Genomic DNA, 26,762 nt, shown 5'->3' with positions numbered 1-26,762 from the left:
TACTGTTTTGGTTTTAGAAATAAAAATAAATGTACCTATGTGAAATTCTAATAATTTAATGATTTTAATAAAATACTAAATAATATTATGTAACAATATTAAATTATAATTATATTATGTTCTTAACATTTATATATTAAGTTTTATTGGACATTATTATTAATATTGACAATAAAGAATGGCAAAAAAAGTGTCGTTTTTTCCATAAATACAATCTAATAGTAGTTGGAGTATTATATATTATTCTAAGAACAAATATAAAAAATAAATTTATACTTGGTTTTAAAGCTGATCGTTCAAACATATTCACTAAAATGATTGTTTATAGAGTGCACTTTATAGGAACTATATGAAAAATATAGTTTTGCAAGAAATGTATGATATACAAATTAGTAATTAAACTACTTAGACAAAGGAATGGCATGATGCAATGTGCGTGCTTCGTGTTTCAATAAAGTAGCATCTGGCGATGGGTCTTGCGCGATTTTAGACAACGACTTGTCCAAAACTTGTCTCAGCGCCAATGCCTCACGGTTGGTTTTAGCCGTTTTATTTATGTATGCTTGACGTCTTTTAGTTTCTTCTGTTAACTGGTCCCTTAACATCGCAACCTTATACACAATATATTTAGTCAATTCATATTATAATTTTTTTTTCTTATGAATTAGAAATTATTTTACTTGATTCTCTAATCTATGTATTTGTTGTCTATGCGATTGCTCGCGAGCTTCTAACATGCGTTCAGCTTGCAACTGCCCAGCACGATAACGTTCTAGATCGGTGTGTTTTACAGGTATATTTGAGCTAATAAAATAAAAGATATAATATAGGTACATTATTAAATTAATTTAAGGTTATGACTTATGTTACCATATAAATATATAATTACCTGTAATCAGATGAAGACATTCTAAGATTTTTTAATTCAACTTCTTTTTCATATAACTTCCTTTCTAATTCGTCACATCTACTTTTTAAATCTCTATTTTCTTCTGTAAAGCGTCCACCGTGACTATACTTTCCTTCAAAATCAACTCTTTCAAAACTTTTACTTCTTGATAATGCTTTTTTCTCCAAACTTCGTTTTTCTGATTCTAACATACGTACCTATACAATAATTTAAATTTTCAATAACCTATCATTTAATTTGTTTACATTTATTTTACTTTATCATTGAGTGATTGTAACTTAAATCTAAGATCTGAGCTTTCATCATAGAGATCTTTGTTAGATTGTCTTGGCAGTGATTTATTTCCCAAAGCTCTCAGTTGAGCTTCTAAATTAGATTTTTGAACTTCTTTGTTTTCTAAATCCATCTGAAGTCTAATCATAGACTCATTCATTGATTGTTGGTCACGGCGACAATCAGCTAAATTGTGTTGCGCTACATCCAAACGTTCGATAGCAATTTTTTTTTCATTTTCACAATTTTGTAATGCTCTTTGTAACTAAAAATATTAAATCTAAATTAATATGACATGAGATGTGCTACCATTAATATCATATTTATCTTTTGATAAAATAAACATAATAAAATTATTATGTTTATTATAAGTGATCAAATGTGAAAATTCAGGAACATAGTAATTCTCAAATTAATATGCAATAAATAATAATATAACTTTACTTGTTTATATTTGTCACTATGTGAAGCAGAACTCATAGAAGCATCATGCAAAGATCGCTGAAGAGCTTGAATTTGAGCTTTTAAATCACATTCATTAGCAGTAGCATGTGCTAATGAAGCATTCAAACGCTCAATAGTAGCAGTTAATGAAACACATCTTTCCTCGAGTGCAGCAGAAGCTTTAGAATGACTCTCACGTTTTTCTTCAAGTTTCTAAAAACAATACAAAATATATTTGTAATAAGCAGAAATTATATTATGGTTTATATTATTATTACTTGTATATGACTATCCTTTTCTTGCAACATCATTTGTAACCGCTGTAAATCTCCATCTAGGCCAATTCTAAGTATTTCCAATTTTGTAGCTTTTGATTCAGTTTGAGTTAACTCATCTTGTAAATTCCTTTTTTCTGCTTCTAGTTGACTCATATGAAGTTTTAACTTTTCTAAACGTTCTTTCAATTGCATCTTTTCATTTTTGTCAGCATGCATGAGAGTTTCTTGATTTGTCAATATTTCTTTATTTTTCTTAATTTCTTCTGTTTTTTCTTTAATTTCTGCTGCCTATAAAGCATTTAAATTAGCACAATATATAAATTAATAATATAAAAATTAATATATTTACTTGAGATAAGAGTATAGATTGTTTTTGCCCGAGCTTTGATTCTAACTCAACTTTTTCGTCTTGAAGTTTCCTTAATATTTGAATAGTTGAATTCAATTTACTATCAGTTTTTTTATGAATATCTCCTATTTCTTCAAGTTGCCTATTCATATTTGATAATTGCGATTTGTAATCATCTTTTTCTCTTTCTATTTGAGCTACTTGTTGCATCAAATTTCTTACACCCTTTTTAACTACTTCGGGATCCACTATTTTCCCATCCATACGAATTGGTTCAGTACCTTGTTCCATAACTAAAATTACAAACAATTTTAATATATTTACAAAATTTAAAAATCGATTTACAGGTGTAATAAAATAATACACCTAATCATTGAATGTTTATAATAGTATATATAATAAAATTATAATATTTGTACCTAATCAACAATTCACATCTAATATTTTTAGTTGATTATTTTTTTTATTTATTTATATTTAAATTTAAAATATAATATATAATAATAAACTCGCCGTGAAATAAGAACATACCTGGGCAGCGAACCAAAATAGGTTTATCGCCGACACAACAAGGTATGTTCTTATTCCACGGTGAATATAGGTATCATGACATAAAATATAAATTTTAAGATCATAATAATTTAATTTTAATTATATGTTACAAATTAACAAGTACAAATTATTAAAACTATTTGAAGGTAAACAAAGAGAATCAAGTATTATTTAAAATATTAATGAAAAATATTATTACTTCTGCTTGGACTCCATTTCCTTATTCTAACAGACCCATCAGCTTGCATGCCTGTAACTCGTTTTAGAGTAGACCATATAGTGTTTAAACGATTTTCTACATCACGTTTAGTCCTTTCCAAATCTCCAAGTTGAGTGTCAGCTGAGCGAAGACGGCCCTCTGATGCACTCAATTTACATTTGAGTTCTTGAATTTGAACAGTTTGATCAGACAAACAGACTTCTAGATTATGTTTTTGATCTTCAAGCTTTCGTTCATGGCCTAATCCATCATCCAGCCGATCAAGTAGTTCTTGTTCACGAGTCTTCCAACGTAACTCATCTTCATCGACACGATGACGTAACCTCATTATTTCTTGCTCATAACCCTCCAATATTCCCTCTAATTCATTTACCTATAATATCATAAACATTAATAATTACAACCAACTATCTATAATATATATTTATAGTTCAATCTGCAAAATGCTTTTACTTTTCTTCTAAGTTGTTGAACAAGTTCACATGCTCTTTCTTTTTCTTCGGTTTCAGCGTCCAATTTAGTCTGCAGTTGTTTGTGTTCATTTCTACGAGATTCTCCTGTTACAGCTGCCCGTTGAAGGTCTTCTTGAAGAGCTTTACTTATCTTTTCCGTTTCTTCAATTCTTCTACATGTCTCTTTGCATTCAGCATTTAAACGAGCACGCTCTGCTTCTACTTGACTACATTTATCTTCTAATGTAGCAATCTTTTGTAAAGCGTCTTCTAAATGTCTTCCTTGTTCACGTTTATCAGTTTCAGATTTTTTAATAAGTTCTCGTAATTCCCTGTTTGAACTTTGATATTTTTCTTTTTCAATAATGGTTTCATTTAAATTTCGTCTAGTCTCCATCAAATCTTTTCGAGTATGATCAGCTATTGAATCAGCTACAAAGAAAAATAATAAGTTTAATAGTAAAAATTCAAATGCAAAAAAAAAAATTACTTACATTCTTTTAATTTTCTACTGATATCATTTAAATGTGCCTGGAAATTGTCAAGTTTATCTTCTGCCATACACAATTGAGATTTAATTTCCATGCATTCTTGTATGTGTCTATCTCTTTCTGTTTGAATTTCATCTATTTGACCAATTAACTGACATTTTTCACTTTCGGACTGCATACGGAATTCATTTAATTCATTTTTGATTTTTGATAATTGTTCACGTAATGAGGTCACTGAACTTTTTTCATTCTCTAATTTTCCACGAGTTTCTCTCAGTGAACGTTCGTAACTTTCTTTTTCTCCTTCTAATTCTTTTTTGACACTTTCTAACTTACTAACAATAGCTTTTTGATCTCGATGAACTAAAATTAAATATTTACAATTACTGAAAATTCAATTATTTGTATACTTTTTTTACTATGCATAAATAATTTACCTAATAATAAAGTTTGTTGTTTGTCGTTTTCAGCCCTCAAAAGTGCTTCATCGTGTTGTTGTGTAATTGTATCAATATTTTTTTGTAACATATCCAATTTTTGCTTTAGTTTTTCTATTTCACAATTTTTGTTTTTACTTAATCGATTTAAATCTTCTTGACTTTTTCTTTCATAATTAATTTTAAGAGTTTCCTGACAAATAAGTATGAACATAATTATTCCATAATAATAATTTATAATTAAAAAAGAAAATATTCAAATTTTAAACTACTTTTTCATGAGACAATTTTTGAATATTTTCTTCAGCTTGTTTCTTCAATGCTTCAATAGTTTGCTGGAATTCTATTTCCAAAGCCTTAGATTGATTTAGGAGTTCAGATTTGGTATGATTTGCTGCTTGTTCACAATTTTCTAAATCTTTACACAAACGATAAATTTCACCTTTCATTGATTCCTAAACAAAAAAAAAAATACACCTACAGTAAATAATTGTTAACAATACAAAATATTTTAATCATATACTTGTTTTATTAGTAATTCTTGTTTTTCCCTTTCGGTTTGTTTACACCGATTTTCTGATACTTCTAAATTATGTTGTACATCATATAATATTGATTCAAGGTTTTCTTTCTCTCCACAAAGAGACGAAAATTGTCGTTCCAAGTTATCCAATTGCTTAGCACAACTATCAAGAGCAATCTGAAGAATATAGTTATAGTTAAATTGATTTTCTTAATAGAACCTTATTTTATGTAATAAGTAATAAATTAACCTGTTTTTCTTCACTTTCTTTTACAATACTTTGAAGTTGATTATTTAATCTGGAGTTGGATTCTATTGTATGATCAATTTTTTGATTTAACCGCATTAGCTCTTCATTAAGAGATTGTTTCTTATGCTTTTCATTTACCAACTGATCTTCTAAGTGAGATCTATCTTTTAATAATTCTTCTAATTCATTCTCCAACTAAATATACAATTAGTGAAACATTTAATACTTGTTAAAATGTTACTAATATATTTCCATTTTAAAAAATATGTATTATTAATATTATTATTAAGAAGCTAGAATAAAAAGAAAAACTAATCAATAATCAAATTTCAAAATACACAAAACAATCTCAGTCATTTAAAATATTTAAATATATTTTTTATTTATTTTGGAACTATAGATAGTATACTAAAAAACTGACTTTAAATTTGGATCAGATCTGAAATAAGGGGCATTTATAAATTACTGAGTGTTCAATACATACATAAAATAGTTATTTTTAAAAATATATCAGGTGATCATTTCACATAAGACATTTCATTACTTCAAAAACTATTAACATTTTAGAAAACAATAATTGTTCACATAATCTTAAGTTGTTAATAAATATTACTAAAAAACAAAAACAATTAAAAACAAAAACTGTTTAAAAACAATTATATTTTACTCTTATTTATCATTATCATTTTTTATGTTTTTAATATGCGTGCATTTTAAATTTTTTATTCCATAGTATATATTATTTGAAGTACTTATAAATCACACATACATTATTCATTCAAAATGGAAAATGAATAAATACATCAAAATGTATGTGTGATTTATAAATTATAAGTATTTAAAAGTTTAGATGAGCATAGACTATAGAGGAATGGTACTCTGAAAAATTGTTGGTCCACTACTTTACTTACAAAATTTTAAGCACCTATAATTTAAGTAATTTATTCAAAATTTAATTTTTTTTTTAGAAGAAATACTCCAAATAATATTGTGTTTCAGAATATTAAATTAAAAATGTATGTTGTCATTCAAAAAAATAGTTAACTAAAAAATGTATAATAATAAAAATAGTTAAAAATACTGTTTTTAAAAGACTTAACATTATGTAATAGAAATATTTTTTAAAAATGTTAGTGTTTTCTCAAATAATGAGTATCATTTATTAAGTGGTTGAGAGTATAATATATTTATAAACTGTGTGTTAGTTATGATATCACTTAAAATATCCTTCAATCTTAGCACATGGTATAATATTAGTAATATAGGCACGGTTTTTAAGTATAATTAAGATCTATGATTGAAACAGTAAAGAGAAAAATTTATACTTCTTACTCTTATCAATTTATATATATTATAATTTTTATCTTTATGGTCTTAGTTAATTTGTTTATTAAATTATATTTTAATTGAGTTAGTTATTTATTGTAAAATAGTGAATTTAATTGAAATTTTACTTAAAATTTTTGAGTGGTAAAATAGTTTACATTTTATTCATATTTATTATTTGTACCTTTTCTTTTTCTAACAATGTTGATTTCCATTTTTCTGTAGCATTTGACTTTTCACTTTCTAATTCTTGCTTATCTTGTTCCATTTGAAGTAGTTCTTTTCTGAGGGCAACTAAATCACTAGATAAATCATCTACTTGCACTTGTAAATTTTTTTTCTCTTCAATTAATTTCTCATGTTCTTTTTGTAAATTTTTTTTTTCTGTGTTCCCGTCCAGAAGAAGTGACTCAGCCTTAGCTAATGATTCATGACAATCAGTTCTATCTGATGCGATTTTTTCCAATTCAGATTCAAGATCACCTAAAGTAATTTTATAATATTAAATATAACAACACATTTGAAAATTAAATAAAAAATAATTTTAGAAAGTTAATTCTAACCTATTTTACTATTTAAATAAAATTTAGAACTAGTTATTTTAAAAAAAATTCTACTATGAGTACATGGGCGCCCATAAGTGACATTTTAGGGGGGTCAAAATAAAAAAATTCTCAAATGTAAGGTAATATAGATAATAATAATATTATGGTAATATTTATTGAGCTACAAGTTTTAAATATTTTTTGTCCAGGGGGGGGGGATGAAAGTGTCCTATCTTGCCATTTCCAATGGGGGTGCCCATGTACTCATACCATACACCAATGATTCATATAAAAAACATTAGCTTGAGTATAAAAATTAACATTGATACTTTATGCAAGTTTATGGCATGATACTGTTATTGATAAGTAATATTATTATTTTATTGGCAAGAAATAAGCCTACAGAATTTTAGGATTTTTAACGTTAAATTACAGTTACAGCTACTATACAGTTCAATAATTCGATTCAATAATATTTTATTCTTATGTTTGTACTAATTTATCATTATTGTAAATATATAAAATTACAATCATTCATAACCTACCCATATTTTGAGCAAACCCCCAAGATTTTCTAGGTAGCTTGCCAGCTCATTCCAGGCTTACATAATAATTATATGTTTTAATTTATAACTAATTTTAAGTTAATATAATCATAGTTATACAATTTAAAATTAAGAAATACTATTAACAGTATGTTAAGTTATTAAAAATAATACTCTCTGTATATAAATATAATTTAAATAATAACCTTTATTTTTTTCCATCTTAGCTTGCAAAATTTCAAGTTCCAGACAACGTTGTTCTAAAAGTTCTTTATCCAAATACACTTGATTCAATTCTTCTTTAATACTAATCAATTCTTCTTTTAAACAACTACATCTGTCTTGTACATCATTTTCTGACAACATTCTTATGTCAATTTCCTTTAATAATCGGTCTATCTCACCTTGTTGGAACATTTTTTCATCTTCCAAGGTATCATTCAATTTTTGTAATTTACTATTAGCTTTTTGTATTTTATCATAATCAGAATTCATATTTTCCACCTAAAATTGAAAAAAAAAATTATAAATATTTAATGCAATATTTAAACATATTTAAACGTATTAGTTTTTATTATTATTGAACATTTTACTTGTCTCTTAGATATGTATTATTATTTATATAAAAATAAATAAATAATAATAAAAACTAATAAGTATTAATATTTAAAAAAAAATTATTACCACAGCGGTGACATGCATTCTGTTCTGTTGTAATGCTTGAGCCTCATTTCGTAGTCTTTCGAGTGTTTCTGCAAGTGAGTCTCGTTCGTGGCCTAATTGATTGTTAACATTTCGACAGTCATCTAGTTCTTTACTCAGTTCTTCAATTTTCACTTGTAACTCTTTTTCTAACATTTCTAGTTGTTCACAATGTTTTTTTGTTTCTGACATTTTATCAACACAAGATGATAATTGAACTTGAAGTTCATGAATGTTTGATTGATATCTATAAACAACAGACTGAACGGCTGACAAAGTACTATCGACAAAGTTACTAGTGGCAGATACTGGTTTTGATTTTGTGTCAGACTTAATAATTCCAGTGCTAAGATGAACATGTGGTGGAGCCAAAGGTCTATTTAAATCACTAAGAATTTCTTTGTCTTGCTGAAGTACTTTAACTATTTCCTGCATTCCAGACATCAATACATCAACATCAATTCGTAGATTGTCTGCTTCTTTTTCATTTTTATTAGAATCCATACATTTGTCTTCCTATAATATAAATATAGTTCAATAAAATAGTTAGCAAATTTTAAATAATAATACTGACAAATTCAGAAAGACTAGCTTTGAGATCTTCTAAATGCATTTCTTTTTGTCGCAACTGTGAGCATACAGTATCATAATCATTTTGCAGTTTTTCTACTTTATTTTGTAATGTTGTATTTTCTTTCAACAAATTTTCATATTGTTTTTCCTAAAATTGTATAGACATAAGAATGGTGTATAGTTTATAATAATTGTTGGTAGGTACTGTACTTCAGAATATGTCGACCGTTTAACCGCATTCACTAAACCACTGCAAGTAGTAACCATATCGTTTGATGCTAAAGAAAGTTCACCTCGAAGTTTATTGAGATCTTGTTGAGTTGAGGACTTCATATCAGTGAACATCCGTTTCACTTGGGCTACATCCTGCCAAAGACTCATCATTCGACCATGTTCTAATGAACAATACTCATTAAACATTTGTTCTTCTTCTTTCCATTCATCTTCCTTAGCATTCATTTCATCTCTCATTTTTTCCCAATCACTAGTCAACTTTTGTAAATCTGTAGATAACGTTTCATTACTTGTTTGAGCATCATCTAATTGTTCTCTGAGCGTCGAGTTTAGTTCCATGATTTTTTCAGATCTACAATTTTAACCAGAATATGTATTGATTGATAACAAAAAAAAAATAAAAATATTTTTACTTAGATCGTTCTTGTTCTAAAGCACGTATTGCAGAATCTAAGTCCATTGATTGATAATCTCTAGCTGAATCACGATAACTTCTAACATTATCAATTGCTGGAATACTATTTCTCATCTCCCTTTCCAACTCAGAACACCGTTCTCTATACTGCATTACCTAAAAATTAAAATTCATATACCTACTTAATAACACTATATAATAGCGCTGATACAGTAATATCGAAAATACGGACCTTTGCTTGAAGCCGACTAACAAGGACGGCTTGTCTTTGTTGAGCCAATTTATAAGTATCCAATCGTCTATCATACCGAGCAGCTTCTTCCCGCAGGCGCTCGTGCAAAGCCTGGTTCTCCCGAGCTAAATCCATTGGTTGTTCGGTTTTTTGTGAACGATTTGTTGGTAATCTTAAACTTGTACGCCCTCCATCCAGCCGAACTATACCTTCAGTGCCCAATTTTGGAACATTTCTGGATTTCCCTGGTGTAGCGGTTTCTTTCTTGGAGAACTAATTGAATATTTTAAAATAAAAATTGAGTATAAAAAATTGTTTTCACACATTTTACTGCGCAATAGTGTAAAAAAAGTACGAGGTACCAATAGTTATATCTACTAAAAATGTTTCATTCAAAGTTTCACCGCCACCCTAAAAAGTTTTGTATATCTGATAAAATAAAGTTTATAATTGATTTATCACTAGATAAACTTAAAAGGTAGGTAGGTAAGCGAATAAATTCAAAAAACTTCCGTAAATAGAAAACGTGGAAGGACCTGCTTTGTATTTTAATCGAATGACCGTTGAACATAAAAAGATTTTTGAAAATAGTTAAATGACTTACCCTAGGCATTTTAGCAACGGCCCTGCGGAATTTATCAATCGGCCTCAGGGACACCACCTCAACAACGAGTGTCTTTTGCGACTGTTGTTCAATTTTTGGGGATTCAGGTGCCAGTGCCATCTCCATGTTGGCGTCTTCGGGTAGGCAAAGGGGTAACCGTGATCTCGCCGACAGATACGGAGACAAATTGCTCTCGTCACGTGACACTTCTGATTCCATGACACACGACAGTAAAACCTAAAGGCGGAGTTACGGATTGCATGACTGATGCATATTTCGGCACGATATTAAATCATAACGTTTTTCTGTCATTGATTGTTTTATTTTGGGGTGAAATATGATGGGTAATGAATGAGGGTGATTATATGATCAGATAATTTCGGTATTTTTATTATTATGTTACGGTGGCGTTTAAAACTAAACGCGATAGGTTAACTCGTAAAATCATACTGGCACTGTTTATTTATTTTTTACTCGGAGCAAAAATGTGGGTGAAATGGTTTCAGCCTTTCAGACATTATATTAATCACAAAAGTTTTGAAAGTTGACAGCAGGAAGCGATTATAAAGCATTGAGAAATTGCATTACGCGTGCAACAATAAGTAAAATAATAATAATAAAAAAAATATTATATGTGAAAACAAACCACCAGTAAATGATAATGCAGTGTTAATACTAAGTAGGTAACAAAAATGAATGCATAATTCAATGAACTATTTTAAAGATTATTTTAATTACAAATATTTTAAAAATTTTTACCTTGGTCGGTGATCATCCATGTTTACTCCAAACATTAACTAAAACAAATATAAGCAACGCAGAAGATTAATAATTAATAATAATATTATGTTATAATTTATAAATTATAATATATTAATATATATTATGCATAAAATTGAAGTACCTTTATTGGCTATATTATAATTATTATATACGAATGTGAGCACTAACTAGTTGAGAAATGAGATCATAGAATTTTTGTAATTTAAATTTTTTAGTGAATTCTATAACTGAACTATACCCAGCAATTATATTTACACTTAAACTGTCTAACTATTTGGTATCACCAATGAGATCTTTTAAATCATTTTTTTACATTTTTTAGTGACAAGTGCATTGTTAATTCCTCATTCCAAATAAAAATATTTTTTAACGATTAATTTACGAATAATACAATTATTTTTTGCGCAGTTGAGTATATTACTACTACAGGGGTAGCCTGAAAAATGTTGGTGACTACTCCGTTCATTTTAATTTTAAACACTTAATTAAAACTTATTAAGTATCTGTCCCGAATTTGATTTTTATAGACCGCATGCTTTGAATAATAATGATGAAATTGGATGATTTTTAAAATTAATTAAATACATATATTTACACAAGTAAAAATTAATATTCCAACTTAATTCTATAGAATATATTTATAGTTTATAAATTAATAATTTTTTTCATTTATGTTGAAATATCGTATTATTTAAAAACTTTTTATTTAACTGCAAATACCGTTTAATGGACAAATTGATTAACTTAACCCAGCCTCGATATCAATTACAATTTTATGCTATTAAATTAATATTTTAATTTTTTATTTATTTATAATATCACGAGAAGTTAACGAACACCACTAAATCAGTATACAAATATGTATTCAGTTAAAAAAAAACCTTTTAAATTTGATTCCTTTTTAAATAAATGTACGTATTATATGGATGAATACATTATACAATGACAATGTTATCAAATTATGTGTTAAGAAGTTTTTGTTTTTTTTTTCTATAAATAGTTTATCTATTTAACTATTACTTATCCATATCCACAGCGTCCTAATTTTATCAATAAAAATGCTTATTAAAAACAAAAAACAATAATAATTAGGCGATTTAAAGTTCAAACTACAATAATATTTATACTCTCTTACAATTAATTTATAATTTAAATATTACTTAATATTCGTATTGTTTTAGTGTCTTCATATGTTTCTAAACACAACATCAGGGTATACAATAGACAGACATCACGTTTAAGTAAAACAATTAAACACGGTCGTAGCGAATGCAACATATGCAAGACATTCTATATAGAACGTACTTGACCTCTATAGTTAGTATGTATAATATACCTTTGAAACACAAACAACACAGTCTATATTATATGTGTTATGATAAAAAGTTTGTGAATGAGGAAGAGACGACGAATATTCTCGTTTATATATATATTACAGTCCAACGTGTACTCATATATGTATATATATATATATATATACACAATTTATTTGTATACAACAGCCTAGCCTAGTATAATAATACTATCATAAATTTATATATATATATATATATATATATATATATCAGACGAAGGCTTATTAAGACAATTCGTTCATTTATATATGATTATTTTGTTGATACGTGTGAAAATCATAATTAGATAAACCGTTATTATTATTATTTTGTTAAACACCATTTAATTACGTTAAGCGCTAAACAAATCAAAGGTTGAGAATAAGCGAACCGTACGGGAAAAAAATCGATAAAACTTTGATAACGACTGAAGAACTTTGACCACTGAACGCGGAGAAACGAGTCTCCGTCAGTTCCAACAGTGATCGTTCGTTTGTTCACGATGCCGGACACAGTTCGCCAAGTGCCCATTTCCGACGACCGCTACCGGTGCAGCGGTTCCGGTACGGACAGCTACCCTTCGTCGCCGGCCGTCTCGCCGTCGCACAGCTTCAAACGGTCAAAGTCCACTTTCTACCTGCTGGACAGGCGCACGTCTCCGCCACCGGGCCGCCTGGTGCAGCCGCAGAACGTGACGGCCGGCACGATACACGGATACGCGTCATCGGTCTTCTGGACAGTGGCCAACGCGCTGTTCGGTCTGACGTGGGTGAACGTGCTGCTGGTGCGCGTCCCGTCGCTGTGCCTGTGCCTGTGGGTGCGGTGCGCCTGGAAGTGCGCCAGGGTGCCGTTGGTGGTGTCCAAGCTCGTCTTGCGGCTGTGCACGGCGAGCCCAGCGAACAGGCGCCGGGGCCGGTGCGTCACCGTGCTGATAAACGGCGGCAGCACCGTGCAGGCGCTGCACTTGGCCAGGAACTTCCACAGGGCCGGCGCCCGGGTGATCGTGTGCGAGATCGACGGCCGGCCGGAGCTGAGCTCGTTCTCGGTGGCGGCCCACAGCCATTACACCGTGCCCGGGCCCAACGAGGACAATTGCGTGCAGTACGTGGACGCGATGAGGGCGATCGTCGAGAAGGAACGCGTGGACGTGTACGTGCCCACCGGCGGCACCGTGTCGGCGTACTACGACGCGGTGGCCAAGCCCCATCTGGAGCTGCTGGGGTGCCGGTGCTGGACGCCCGGGCTGGACGGCGTCGCTCTGCTCAACGACCTGTCCGAGGTGTTCCGCCTGTGCGAGACGGTCGGTCTGCCGGTGCCCAAGCACCTGCTGGTGTGTTCCAAGGACGACGTCATCAAGCTGTACGACAACCTGTCGTTCAGGGCCGACCGGCACTTCATCGTCAACGTGGGCCAGTCCGGATGCAAGACGGCGTACGGCCTGCAGCTGCCGGCCGCCCGGAAGTCACTGCGACTGCCCGGGCCCGTGTCCGACGATCACCCGTGGCTGCTGGTCCAGCACTGTCTCGGGTCGTACTACACGACGTGCACCACGGTGCAGGCGGGCCGGGTGGTGTGCAACGTGACGTGCACCGCGCACGACGGCCGGGTGACGGACCGGAACGAGCTGATCGACGACTGGACCGCGCGGTTCGTGTCCGCCGTCCCGGTGCGGTTCGACGGCTACCTGTCGTTCAGGGTGTGCGTGTCGCCGTCCCGGAAGGTCGTGCCGCTGGGATGTCACGTCGGCGTTCCCATCGCGTACGCGTCGTACCTCAGCAACTTCGAGCACGTCGTCATACACTGTCCGCCGCCGCCGTCTCACGCGCATCACCGTTCGAACGGCGTTACGGACGCATCGCACGCGTGTGCCGCCGCGGTACATCACCGTGATGCGGATGAGGCCAACGGCGCCGCGCCGCCGCCGGGCTGCACCGAACTCGTGACCGAAACGACGGACCGGTATTACGCCACGTCGCTGCTTCGCGAAACGGTCGTCCGGACGATCACCGTCCAGTCGGTCAAGCGTCTGGTGCGCACGGTGATCATGGAACGCGAAATGGTGTTCGCGTATTGGGACCCGCTGCCGTTTTTCGCCCACTACAGTCTGCAGATGATCGTGGACCGCATAAACACCGCGCTGGAAGAGACGGCCATATTGTCGTCCTCGGCCCAGAAAAACAGATACACCACGTTTTAATACGCTGTGCACGGCGGCACGTGTACAAATTTTGTAATTTATTTTTCGCTTTTATGTGGGTGTTCGGTAGAGGTCCAATATAATATAATACATACGATCATGTGTTGCCTATATGTTGTGCCGGACAACTATCTAATATTTATCAAAATCCGTTGAGCTGATATTTAATAACATATTTTATTATAATATTATTGTGATCTATAATATAACTCGTATGACATCCACTGCTAAAGTCACTCAATCTTTAGTCATTTGTCAGGTCAAAAATCGTGGCTATACAATATTTTTTTCGACAAAAGAACAGGTAGATTCTTTGAGTGTACCCATCACTCGACAATCTGCTGTCGTCTGTGTCGAGTTGAAAAACCGATTTTCGTGGATGAGCAATGATATATACTCTTTCGTTGTACAGAGAACGCACAAATTAAATAATCCACAATGAAATCAAACGTAATACTTAATCCACAAACAAAATAATAGGTAGATAATATTATAGAATATACCTAACACTTCATAATTCGAAACACGAATTATAGTTATTAGTTATTACTATTAATACTATTATTACTTATTAGTTATTATTAATCATGTCCGACATTAGATCAATTTTTACCCCGTTTTTATAATTTATAAAGCAATGAAACCATAAAAAACATTTAAGTATAAGAAGATATATTTTTTTATAGATTGTAAATTGGACCGCTACTTAACATACCTACACATACACATATAAATACGTGCAATAACACGATATAATTTATAGTTGTATTGAAATATGTTGACGTTTTGCAGGTATATTATGTAATGTAATATTTGTTATGTATATTATAAATTATAATATTAGTTTACTTCAAAGAATTGAAAATACGTAGTATGCCAACTTTTTTTTTTGTAATATACCTACTCCAGTAGTTAATCGCCAGGAACGAAAAACGTATTATTAGCATTACCTATAAGAAACTGTGTTATGGGGTAAATCATGCATACATAGTATATATATACATGTATTTGGTGAGGTACCTGTTTTAATATAATGTATAAAAAAGATTTGGTGCAAGGAAGTACCTGTTACGGAATAAATCCAGTGAAGCGAATTACACTACACGGTCGTTTAGTCGTTATGATGATATGGGTCATAGAAAACGAAATTCATAGTCACTTCAACACGTAACATTAACAATTCAGATTTCTTAAAATGTAAATACACGGGAATTTGACAAAATAAAACAACTAAAATATGATTTATCTTGAGTTCAAAAATATAGGGTCAATTTATGTAATATGTAAATTGTATAGTAGGTAATAAACTAATTTCAAATCCAAATGGGTAAAATATAAAATAGATTTTATATAATTTCGTTATTAGATTTTATAATTTATCAACCGAAGTACTTATTATTTTTATGTTTTAGTTTTAAAAAGTAATAACTGAAAACCTATTTTTTTAATCAAATGTCATATAATAACCTAATTTACTTTTGAATTTCCTATTGCTTAACATATTTTCTTTAAAACATATTATTTCAATAAGTTTAAAAGTTATTTAACAAAAAATGTATAAGAATCATTTTATGTAGTATGTACACATGCCACATGTATTTTTTAATGTAGGTACTCAATTATATAAACAAAAACAAAAACAATTGTCATAGTAACCAACCAATTTATTGATTTAAAAACTAATCAAAAATTAACCCGACAAAAACTATTATTCTGTGAGATAATAGAAATATATATAAATTACACAAACTATATTTCAACATAATACATTTATTATTTATCTTATCTTCTGTTTAAATGGTAATTAAATGTACATAAAAAAAATTATTGTTGAATGATTTATAAATATATACTAACATAATAATAATTATACTATATTTCAAGCTGTAACTAATGCTGAGCAATTTTAAATTTACCTATTTAAATTATTAAATTATATTATTATCATATATTTTTTCAAATTACTAATTACTTAATGTAAAAAATGTCTATAGAAATTATTATTGGAATATAAATAAAAAAAATAACAATAATTAATAAAAAAAAATGAGTTTTTTCTTTAAATATAAATTTGTTGCGTTATAAAAACTATGTATACCTACTTAGTTACTTAGATAGTCAATTATATTAATGATTGATTGAATTTATAACCAACAAATCTACACAAATTATTGAAATTTGGAACAATATACTAGGTACTATACTTAAATTAAGGTAAAATATAAGCAATAGTTTATTTAATATGAGAGGTAGTCCATGTTAAATTTAAATGTTATGTTTAGGTAGGTAGTCAAATAATAAAAAAAGAAATAGAAAACAGTTGTAACACTATCCCGTAATAATATACATGGAAAAACTAATTATCGAATTATATATTTTCATTTTATTTTAAATAACAATGTAATTTCAACAACAAACTAATAAACCAATATTTAAAAACTTAAATAAGTATAGGTTAACCGTTATAACTTGAATAAATATGTGAGATGGGTTAACAATTTGTATACCTAATTATTAACGATAATACGTTTATAGAAGAAATTTGTTAGTATTAAAAAAAGATGATAATGTTTTTATGACCAAAAATAGAGAAATCCAAACAATTTTACGACTATTATAGTCTAAATAATGAACTTAATTAAATGTTTATCACAAAATGTATATTTTTTTTATTTAATTAAAGATTATACATGGAAATATTGTAAATTGTATGTAACTGAACAATAATATCAATATGTTACAATAAAAATGATCATTACCTATTAATTAAAAAATAATTATAAATGTGTAGATACTTTCATATATGTTATACCAATACCATAGGGCATAGACTATAAAGCATAATTATAATATATTATCTAAACATTTTGTGGTTTTTATACTTTTTATTATTTATATCTCATGTTAAACCATTTAAAAAAATATATATAACACACTTACTACTTCTAAAGTTGATCCTATTTTAAATTAGATATTTGATAGAATCATATTCTAATCAAACATTTATCACAAAAAACGGAATCCTTTTGTTCATTGTGTCAACGAAACAATATTAAGTAAACAATGCGATTTTCTGAAAATAATTCACAATTTTTAATTGCATTTAAAAAATAATAATAAAGTACTTGTAATATTATTTTACACTTTACGTTATATTTTTATTTCTTATTTGCCGTATGTCAGTTATCATTATAGTAACAATATATATATATATATACACACAAAATATTTCTGTTACTGTTATCAAACCCCAGTCGGTTATTATCATCAAATCAGTCATTTTTGTCATTCAGAATTCAGATTACATAACACGTTGTAACATAAATGATAATATCATATTAATTGTATTTTTAAAATTTAGTGTAGTAATGTACCTATATAAAGAATACAGATTTAAGATAATTAAAAATTATAATCGTATATTAATTTATCTCAAGGTTTAAATCTTTTAGACAGGGTCAATAATAAATAATTAAATGTTTTTAATTATAATTTAATTAAATACACAATAATGGATTTACTTGTAATTCATTTAACCCATAACTCGCTGTGATTGTATTCTTTACTCAATCAATCTTAAAATAATATTTTGTTAATATTTTTATTTTAAATTGTATACCATCATGTTTTATACTGCATTTTTATTGAATTTGTGCGTGGCAACATGTTTTACTACTGCAATAGCTGCAAACGATTGGATTTTCACTTTTAACAATACAGATGGAGAGTTGGAAATGGGCAGCTGTACAAAAATAGTATTCTACACACAAACAAATGCAACCTGGGAGAATGAAGATTTACAACTTCAAGTGATTAGTTCTGATGAGGATGTAGCATATCCTAGTAGGCATTTTTTTAATTTACCACGAAATAATTCCATGCCATCAAATTTGTGGGAAAATTCTTTCAACTTAACTTCTGAGTTTCTTGGGTACACAAAATTGTACTTTCAAGTAGTAAAAATTGGTGAGTTTAAGTACAATATATCAATATTAGTACTTACTCAAGTTATGTTAAATGTTTCTACTAACTGAACTGTCTATACATTTTTGCAGAAAACGATACTATGCTTGTTTTAAATTCAAGCGATGATCACATGAACATCAAAGTAATTCGAAAACCACAACTGATTGATAAGATATTTGTCGTTAGTGTTGCTGTTCTGATGTCCATTATATTTATTAACTTGGGATGTGCTATAGATGTAGAACAACTTAAACAATCAGTTAGAAAACCAATTGCTCCTGCAGTTTCATTTTTTGCTCAGTTCCTAATCTTACCTATAGTAAGTTATTTTTAACTAAGTTAACATATCAACTAATAAGTAATCAATATATATTTTATTTCAGTTAAGTTTTTTTTACGCCAAGCTAATATTCCCTAATTCAGTTTCAATGCAATTGGGTTTGTTTTTCACAGGAATAAGTCCTGGAGGAGGAGCATCTAGTGTATGGTCCCTTCTTCTAGATGGCAATATTAATCTCAGCATTGTCCTGACAACTATTGGAACTCTGGAATCATTTAGTACGTATTTTTGAAAATATTTATGATAATAATTTTTTTAGTAGGTAGCTTTAAACACATTAGCTATTATTTTTATTATTTTATCATATATTATATATAATATATACTAATTCAGTACAATGTTGAGTTTTAAAAAATGTTAAAATTAAGGGGGCGAATAAAATTAAATAGATTTTTATTGCATTATTTTTTGTTTATTTATTTAAAAAATATATTTTTATTTTACAGTTATGATACCATTTTGGATTGTGTTTCTCGGTAAACGTATCTTTTCTGTGGGTGAAATGCCTGTTCCTTATTCCCGAATCGGATCCTCTATCATTGCATTAATTATTCCGTTGTGTATTGGATATTGTATTCAGCGTTTTATGCCTAGAGTAAGTCGAGTTATGACACGTATACTGAAGCCATTGTCTAGCTGTTTGATAATATTTATAATTATCTTTGCCACAGTCACTAACTTATACCTGTTCAAAATATTTTCTTGGAAAGTGAGTATTTAATTTTGTTTGAATTATTAAATTATTAAATTTCCAATGTATTTTATTTTATAGATCATTTTAGCTGGTGCAGTGATACCATGGACAGGTTATTTAATAGGATTAATATCATCTACCTTAGCATGTTTGCCTAGACCTGATATCATTTCTATGACAGTTGAGTCTGGTATACAAAACACTGGTATTGCCATATTCATGTTAAAATTTTCTCTGGGACAGCCAGCCGCAGATATAACCACAGGTAATATTAACTTATTTTTAAATAATTTTAATTATTAAGTAATATTAAACTGTTAATTATTTTAGTTATACCAGTTGCTGTCGCATTAATGACTCCCATACCATTATTAATGGCTTTTATATTTAAAAAATGTTTTGGAAAAAAGGATGGAGTAGTAAATACTCAAGATCCAGCCACTGAATCAATGCTGGATAGAAGAGAAGCCCCATCAGCAATAAATTCTGAGAATGAAAATAAACAAGCGTGAATATTATAGTATCATACAATGTTAGTTATTCTGTTAATTTTTTAACTTTATGTTTATGGATTGTAAATGTTTTTTTTTTTACAATGAAGATGTCTATTTAATATTTTAATGAAATAATACCAGTGAAATTTTATACCATAAAAAAACAATTGTCTTGGTAAATTTTGACAAAAAAAGCACTATTTATTTCTAGCTTAATATTATCAAATAGTTGATATTGACAAAAATTTAAATAATATTGATACAATATTACAAATTATAATAATTAATGAATTTATTGGTTCAAAAATGGTATGGTGTAAAAAAAAAATAAATCAATATTTAGAATAAAGTTAAATTGTGAATCAACACCACTGAACTAAATTAGTTAAGTGATTAACACACAGTTAAATTTTACACTTAATTTTGTATTGGATTATGTAACCTAATTGATATGATCAAGTATCAACTACATAAGTCTTAGTTGATCCAACCATAAAAGGAATAAATACAAAACATCTTACGTTGAAATTAGTCTTTAATTCATTAAAATAATATGTTGAATATTCTTAATCCCATAAGTTGTGAGTTAACATAGCTATTCCTACTATTAGTAAGCACTAAGTATAATTCTAAGTTTTTGAATCTTTGAACGTAAATTATATTCTCTTTAGGTAGTAATTGATGTAATACTTTTTACTTCCGACACTAATAATGTACTACGGAGTCACAAATAATAAAAAATTGAAGAGTAGTTTAACTAATGCTGAATATAAATTAATAATTATTATTATTGTACGTAGATGTTGGATATAAGACTATGGCATATAATGCAATGATGTCCTTAAAATGTTGTTATTCATTAGACTTGAAAGTTGAAACAAGTTATAAAAAATACAAAACATTAGCTCTTTTAAACCTGTCATTAAATTTGGAATTTTAGTTAAAACATTTTATAGTTCCAACTTTGTCAGATAAATTACATATTCTGTATTTTGATAACTAATATTAAATTATAAAAATAAGTTTAAATAAAATGTTCAAATAAATTGTATTTATATTTTATTTTAAAATTTAAAAATACAAAAAAAAAAAAAAAAATTTACTTAAGTTTAATATTTAACATTTATTTTTACCTTCATTTTATAAAATACTAGATCACCATTACATTTAGTAAATTATAGAAAGATATTAAAGTATAAATATAATATAAATTAGTATTTATATAATGATAAATCAATGTCAAAATTCTAAAAAAATTACCAAAAACTAGTGTTTTAATTTGAAATAGATCCTAGAATAATAATGTATATATATAAAAAAAAATTATGAACTGTTTATTTTAAGTTGCTTTGTTTTTAAATATTGTGAAGTTATTACACTATATTGGAATTTAAGGTGAGCTGCTAGATCCAGAACGACTATGCTTACGCCTTCTTGGAGATCTCGAACGAGACCTCATTCTACGTGGGCGAGGAGAACGCCGTTTAATAGGCATTGGTGATCTACGTCTGTATCGAGGTGGACTCCTTCGGCGTCCACCGCCACCTCCACCGCCACCACCACCACCACCGCCACCCCAACCACCACGGCGAATAGGACTTCTACGAATAGCTGGACGTGGCAATAACACTGGTGCACAAGTTATTTCTTGTCCATCAATTTGACCTATAATGATTAAAGGTTAAATATTTATAATTAAAATGGAAATCTTTAAATAAATATGACATTTACCTCCATCCATATGTTTCATGGCATTCTCAGCTTCTTCTGGCGTAGAGTACTCAATATAAGAAAATCCTTTACATAATCTATTAAATCGATCTAAGGGTACATCTACTTCTTTTATTGTTCCAAAATCAGAAAATATTTCTTGAATATGCTCTTTAGTAATATTGCGAGTCAAACGACCAACATGAATACGACATGGTTTTGGAGTTGGTGATCTTTCCTTCTTACGACGTTTAGGACTACCTGATCTAAAATCACATCATAATTATTACTATGTTTATGTGCCTAAAATATCTTTTAAATTAAATAATTACTATTTACACATGAAAAATTAGGATTTTCTATATATACAGTTATTTGAATACATGTGAATAGTATATCCGGACTAAGAATATATTAAATATGTTTTTAATATAATTGTATAAAAATTATAATAAATAACAAAAGTACAATAAAATTTAATATAAATGTAGATCTACTATAGTGCGGCCAGCAAAATTAGGTGGGTAACCATCGCGTCCCAGGTGACCGTTTTCATACAAACCAGGGGTTCTAAAAATATTGCTTATTAAATGCATAGCGGCATAGCTATAGAAAAAAATAATGCAGTTGCTGTTTAATGAAAAATGTTGTGTATCCTTACAAATATTTAATTATCGTCTAAGGTACATTCAACAAACATAATATGTCAGAGCGTTTAAAATTATTTTACGCAGGAATGTAGTCTAGGAAACACTGATGAAAATTTGCGCCACTTGAGACGCGACAGTCACCCGCCTAATTTCGCTGGCCGCACTTTAATATATTAAATTTAAGTTTACAGTGACTAATGACTAAAAAAAATGCATGGGTTTCCTCGTGTGTCTAAAATTGTGGGCCATACCCATTTTAATTTAAATACAAGTCCAAGTATAATATAAAACTAAGAAAAATGTAATTAACGTTTATGTTTTTTTTTAAGAAATAAAATAGTGAAATTTTTCTTTTCTTAAAGTGTAATGTTAGATTTATTTTGTTTTAAGATAATTACCTTGATTTTCTAGAAGTTCTAGTTTTGCTTTCAGCTTTTTTTACTTTTTCCTCATCATCACGTCTTGATTTTCTCGGACTGCGACTTCTACTCTTGGTCTTGCTGCCACTTTTCAATCTTGGTTGCCTGGAGTTAAATTAAATTATAATTATAAAAATTTATACTTCAATATAATAAACTAATTTACAATAGAATTATGTTATTAAATATTGATAACTAAAACTCACTTAGTTTTTGCTTTAGCTCGACCAGTAGAAGAACCAGAAGAACTAGTTGAACTTGATGAACTTGAGCTGGAACGTGAACTAGAACCAGAACTACTTGAGCTTGAACGGCTACTAGATCCTGAAGAACCACTACCAGAGCGAGAACTGCTTGATGATGAACTAAATAAACCATTTTAATATTAATTTTTAAATAAATTTAACATACAAATATGAATTCATACCGACTACTACTCGAGCCACTGCTTGATGAACGAGCACGTTTTTTCTTTTTTATGTTTTGTTCTTCTCTTTTATTTTCTTTATCCGAATGATCACCTTCCATTTTTTCTTTTCGATTTTTAGGCCTATAAAAATTTCCAATTCAAGATCAATAATATAATAATAAATAAAAGTAGGTATAATTTAAATACTCTAGAAATAATAAATGGTATTGTATCATATTAATTATATTAAATAATATCTTATTCATAAAGATATCTAGTATAAATAAACCATCATAGGATAGTAAGAACTAAGAACAATATATCATACAAGTATAGGTATTAATAATAATTGATAAAATAAAATATATTTAATTAATACTTTAATGTAATGGAATTAAATAGCTTGTAAGTTTATACATAAAAATAAATACTTTGTAATTGTTAAGTAAGGTTTCAACTTGAAAATGGTTTCCAAAGATTTGGTGATGGAAACAGAAATAGTATTGGTTCTACGTGATCTGCACTATTATTGATATACAATTTGGAATACCAGATACAATATAATACTTATCATGAACATATTTACGAGTTTGAACAACTAGGTATCTAAGGCAACTTAAAATTAAATTAAAATTAATATCTATTTCAAAAGTTGTTTATACTTATAGGTCCGACCGGATTAAGGGCATTCGCCTATATTTTTGTTATCTTACAATAAGACCGACATGATCGGATATACCTAACAATAAAACACCAACACATGATTAGATGAAAATCGAGCATACTTACAAATCAGAAACAACCATTGCGGCGATCGCTAAAGTGTTTCCAACGCAGAACTAGACAATTTTATTAATAACTAAGTTCATAAAAACATTTAGTGACAAAAATAAAAACTTACACCAAAATTGAATACTACAGTTTTGTTTACAGACGTTTCAACGTTTGTTGTAGGAACTCGGCAGTCGGCGGTCGGCAGTGTGGCGGCCAACAGTCAGTAGGCTTCATTTTTATTAGACAATTAGTGATAACATAGCATTTAACAAGGAGTTCTTGTATAATGCAATACCATGGTCATAAAATAAAGTCTGACAACTTAATAATATTGTATCATTTTCTGACTGAACGGGGAATCGTTATATACACTTAATGCTATCTAGCGGATTAACTCTTTAAAAAAAAATAATAAGGAATTCATTACAACTGTGTAGACCAGTATTTCTCAACCTGAGGTCGCCAACTTATTATCCTAGGATTTAAATTTTAAATCAATATAAAAATTAAAAATCTCAAATAATAATATAAAGTAATGAAAAAGTAAAATCAATATACATAATACATGTATATTATATTACTAAGAATAGGTTTAACTATGATTTATGACGAAAATAAATATTTCGATCCTACAAGACATTAGTAAAAATATTATAATTGAGTAATAAACCCATTTCAAAATACATTATCATTAACAAATGAAGAAAAATTGATTGAATTGATTTCATTTTTGGGCTTACATAAGATTTTTAAAAATATAGGTTAATTTTGGATAAAGGTTTAAATATATATCCAAGTTTCGCCGAAGATTGAAAAAGCATTAAAAGTAGGTAGGGTACCATTCCATTAGTAAGTTTGCAAGTTGCAACTACTTATTCGTGTGAAAATTGATCTTCCACAATGACTACAATAAAATTCAAAAAAGAAACCGAGGCCGACTAGAAACTTCATCAGCTATATGAGAATTAGCTAACAAAGTCTGTTAAACTAAGATAAGTTGACAGAATAATTTAAAATCAACAGCTACAACCAAGTTATTATAAAAACCTTAATTTAAAAATTATATATATATATAATATATGTATTAAAATTAAATATCTAATAATGAAAAAGAAACGCTATAGGGGACTTTGAATTAAAAACAAACCGAGAAGTAGTAGAACTATATGGCGAAACAAATATATTAATACAAATATATTAGCTGGGATGGGCTGGACATGTGTGGAGGTCGGAAGGCCCTATACTTTATAGCAAGCGTGGCTACAACGAGGCTCGCGAGCCAAATGCGGCTCTTAAATCAATTTCGTGCGGCTCTTGAACCAAACTTAAGGCTAAAATTAAGTGTAAATAAATGTTCCTTCATTTGATTTAAAATAAAAAACGTATCTTTATTTTATAACCATTGCTTTACAATGTGGCTCACCTCGAATTAACTATAAATTTGCGGCTCCTAAACCTAAGGTTTGTGGCCACCCCTGCTCTTTAGGATTGGCCACAAATTGGAAACCGGACACAAGAAAGCCGTGAAGACGGCCCAGACAGCGGTGAAAAGACAGATTTACAAAATGTGCATCATCAAGGTTGGGAGTAAACGACGGAAAAGAACTAGCTCAAGATAGAGATGGGTGGAGGGCTGGAGACAAGTGGTAGGTATTGTTATTGCGGCATCTAACCTTGCGACCTAAATGGCCCGTATAAAAACCATAAAAAGAAAGAAAGAAGGTTTGATAATGCATACCATAATTATATGGTATAATAACTGTATAACGACGAATTAACTATTTTTAATTAAAAATAATTATAATATTTTATGTATTTTATGTTTTTTATGTACAGTATACCTACTTATACTAATTTTAATATTGATTATTAATAATAATCTATGCGTGTATATAAAAAAATGTAAAAACGGGTCTCCACATTTAAAAGGTTAAAGGCGGATTTTCACTACATACGTGTACGTGCATAGAAAATTCTTTTCTGTGATTGGTTGGTATACATGGTAAGCTTTTGATATACCAAAGAGTGTATACGTTACAACCAATCACAGAAAATTATTTTTATATATGCACGTACACGTATACGTATGTAGTGGAAACTCGCCTTAAGAAACAAGGTAACTAAACCACGGTAGGTAATTACAGATATTATCTACCGTGGTGTAGACATTGACACACTGTGTCACTGTAGACTAGCGTTTCTTAATTTTTTTTTATTTACCAATCCCTTGATTTGTCGGTTGTCATCACATGAGGTGGACTAGCATTCTAGGACATCGGAAGATTTTCCGGTAGCATATGTGATATAAATGAAAATAATACAAAAGTATTTATGTGATTAACTCTTCGATATGTGTGGTAAGTTCATGGGAACAAATGCAGTTTAGCTCCCAAGAGATTTTTTGAAAATACCATAAAATTAGCCATTAGGAATGCAAAAACACATATTTTGAAAAAAAAAATTCCTAAAAATCCCTTGGGAGCTAAACTTCATTTATGCCTCAACTTCTTATACATTCAGTAAGTACTAATACTTATTAAGTAGGTACATTTTGAAAAGTGATAAAAATACCTACATTCATAATAAATTATGTTAAACTAGTCAATCCCGTGAGAAGTTAGTGTAAAATACCAATCA

The 26,762-nt window shown here is 29.7% G+C and overlaps 4 protein-coding genes across 8 annotated transcripts; 2 read left to right on the top strand and 2 right to left on the bottom strand.

Annotated features, from left to right (window-relative positions):
• Window positions 1–265: 265 nt before the first annotated feature.
• Window positions 266–17,897, bottom strand: LOC114119630 (rootletin). 2 transcript variants are annotated; one of them, XM_027981255.2, is made up of 24 exons: window positions 17,610–17,897; window positions 11,115–11,152; window positions 10,356–10,592; window positions 9,752–10,024; window positions 9,518–9,675; window positions 9,081–9,456; window positions 8,872–9,018; window positions 8,280–8,813; window positions 7,802–8,099; window positions 6,690–6,988; window positions 5,180–5,374; window positions 4,930–5,106; window positions 4,679–4,861; window positions 4,407–4,599; window positions 3,973–4,332; window positions 3,480–3,910; window positions 3,006–3,399; window positions 2,255–2,547; window positions 1,906–2,193; window positions 1,628–1,840; window positions 1,167–1,448; window positions 890–1,107; window positions 681–804; window positions 266–611 (listed from the first exon to the last, which is right to left on the bottom strand). In XM_027981255.2, the coding sequence occupies exons 3-24, from the start codon at window positions 10,572–10,574 to the stop codon at window positions 402–404; spliced, it is 5,865 nt and encodes a 1,954-aa protein (XP_027837056.2). In that variant the 5' UTR covers window positions 10,575–10,592; window positions 11,115–11,152; window positions 17,610–17,897; the 3' UTR covers window positions 266–401. The 2 variants fall into 2 exon arrangements, with proteins under 2 accessions (XP_027837056.2, XP_027837058.2); XM_027981257.2 differs by lacking the exon at window positions 10,356–10,592.
• On the top strand, window positions 12,966–15,534 carry LOC114119631 (uncharacterized). Its single transcript, XM_027981258.2, has one exon. The coding sequence runs from the start codon at window positions 12,975–12,977 to the stop codon at window positions 14,667–14,669; it is 1,695 nt and encodes a 564-aa protein (XP_027837059.2). The 5' UTR covers window positions 12,966–12,974; the 3' UTR covers window positions 14,670–15,534.
• A 205-nt stretch (window positions 17,898–18,102) lies between the features above and the next one.
• Window positions 18,103–20,330, top strand: LOC114119600 (ileal sodium/bile acid cotransporter-like). Its single transcript, XM_027981204.2, has 6 exons — window positions 18,103–18,635; window positions 18,725–18,954; window positions 19,019–19,193; window positions 19,422–19,684; window positions 19,748–19,934; window positions 20,000–20,330. The coding sequence occupies exons 1-6, from the start codon at window positions 18,293–18,295 to the stop codon at window positions 20,179–20,181; spliced, it is 1,380 nt and encodes a 459-aa protein (XP_027837005.2). The 5' UTR covers window positions 18,103–18,292; the 3' UTR covers window positions 20,182–20,330.
• A 350-nt stretch (window positions 20,331–20,680) lies between these two features.
• Window positions 20,681–24,399, bottom strand: LOC114119598 (RNA-binding protein with serine-rich domain 1). 4 transcript variants are annotated; one of them, XM_027981201.2, is made up of 7 exons: window positions 24,253–24,370; window positions 24,141–24,190; window positions 23,370–23,492; window positions 23,149–23,307; window positions 22,922–23,047; window positions 21,895–22,139; window positions 20,681–21,828 (listed from the first exon to the last, which is right to left on the bottom strand). In XM_027981201.2, exons 2-7 carry the CDS (start codon window positions 24,155–24,157, stop codon window positions 21,554–21,556), a joined length of 945 nt encoding a protein of 314 aa, XP_027837002.2. In that variant the 5' UTR covers window positions 24,158–24,190; window positions 24,253–24,370; the 3' UTR covers window positions 20,681–21,553. The 4 variants fall into 4 exon arrangements, with proteins under 4 accessions (XP_027837002.2, XP_027837003.2, XP_027837001.2 ...); XM_027981202.2 differs by lacking the exon at window positions 24,141–24,190 and having other exon boundaries at window positions 24,253–24,399; XM_027981200.2 differs by having other exon boundaries at window positions 24,141–24,348.
• Window positions 24,400–26,762: the final 2,363 nt, after the last annotated feature.

This window comes from Aphis gossypii, chromosome 1 (assembly GCF_020184175.1).
Source record: "Aphis gossypii isolate Hap1 chromosome 1, ASM2018417v2, whole genome shotgun sequence".
In the NCBI taxonomy this organism is placed as follows: Eukaryota; Metazoa; Arthropoda; class Insecta; order Hemiptera; family Aphididae; genus Aphis; species Aphis gossypii.
The sequence above is the reverse complement of the archived record's forward strand: the minus strand, read 5'-3'. Positions and strand labels throughout refer to the sequence as shown.

Coding starts and splice junctions, on each gene's coding strand:
- LOC114119630 (XM_027981255.2), bottom strand. CDS start 10,574: ATGGAATCAGAAGTGTCACGTGACGAGAGCAATTTGTCTCCGTATCTG. Junction 6,989..7,801: donor TAAGATGGAAAAAAATAAAG/GTTATTATTTAA, acceptor AAATTACTTTAG/GTGATCTTGAATCTGAATTG. Junction 1,449..1,627: donor ATAGTGACAAATATAAACAA/GTAAAGTTATAT, acceptor TAATATTTTTAG/TTACAAAGAGCATTACAAAA.
- LOC114119631 (XM_027981258.2), top strand. CDS start 12,975: ATGCCGGACACAGTTCGCCAAGTGCCCATTTCCGACGACCGCTACCGG.
- LOC114119600 (XM_027981204.2), top strand. CDS start 18,293: ATGTTTTATACTGCATTTTTATTGAATTTGTGCGTGGCAACATGTTTT. Junction 18,636..18,724: donor CTTTCAAGTAGTAAAAATTG/GTGAGTTTAAGT, acceptor ACATTTTTGCAG/AAAACGATACTATGCTTGTT. Junction 19,935..19,999: donor AGCCGCAGATATAACCACAG/GTAATATTAACT, acceptor TAATTATTTTAG/TTATACCAGTTGCTGTCGCA.
- LOC114119598 (XM_027981201.2), bottom strand. Junction 22,140..22,921: donor AGAACTTCTAGAAAATCAAG/GTAATTATCTTA, acceptor ATGTGATTTTAG/ATCAGGTAGTCCTAAACGTC. Junction 21,829..21,894: donor CATGAAACATATGGATGGAG/GTAAATGTCATA, acceptor TAATCATTATAG/GTCAAATTGATGGACAAGAA.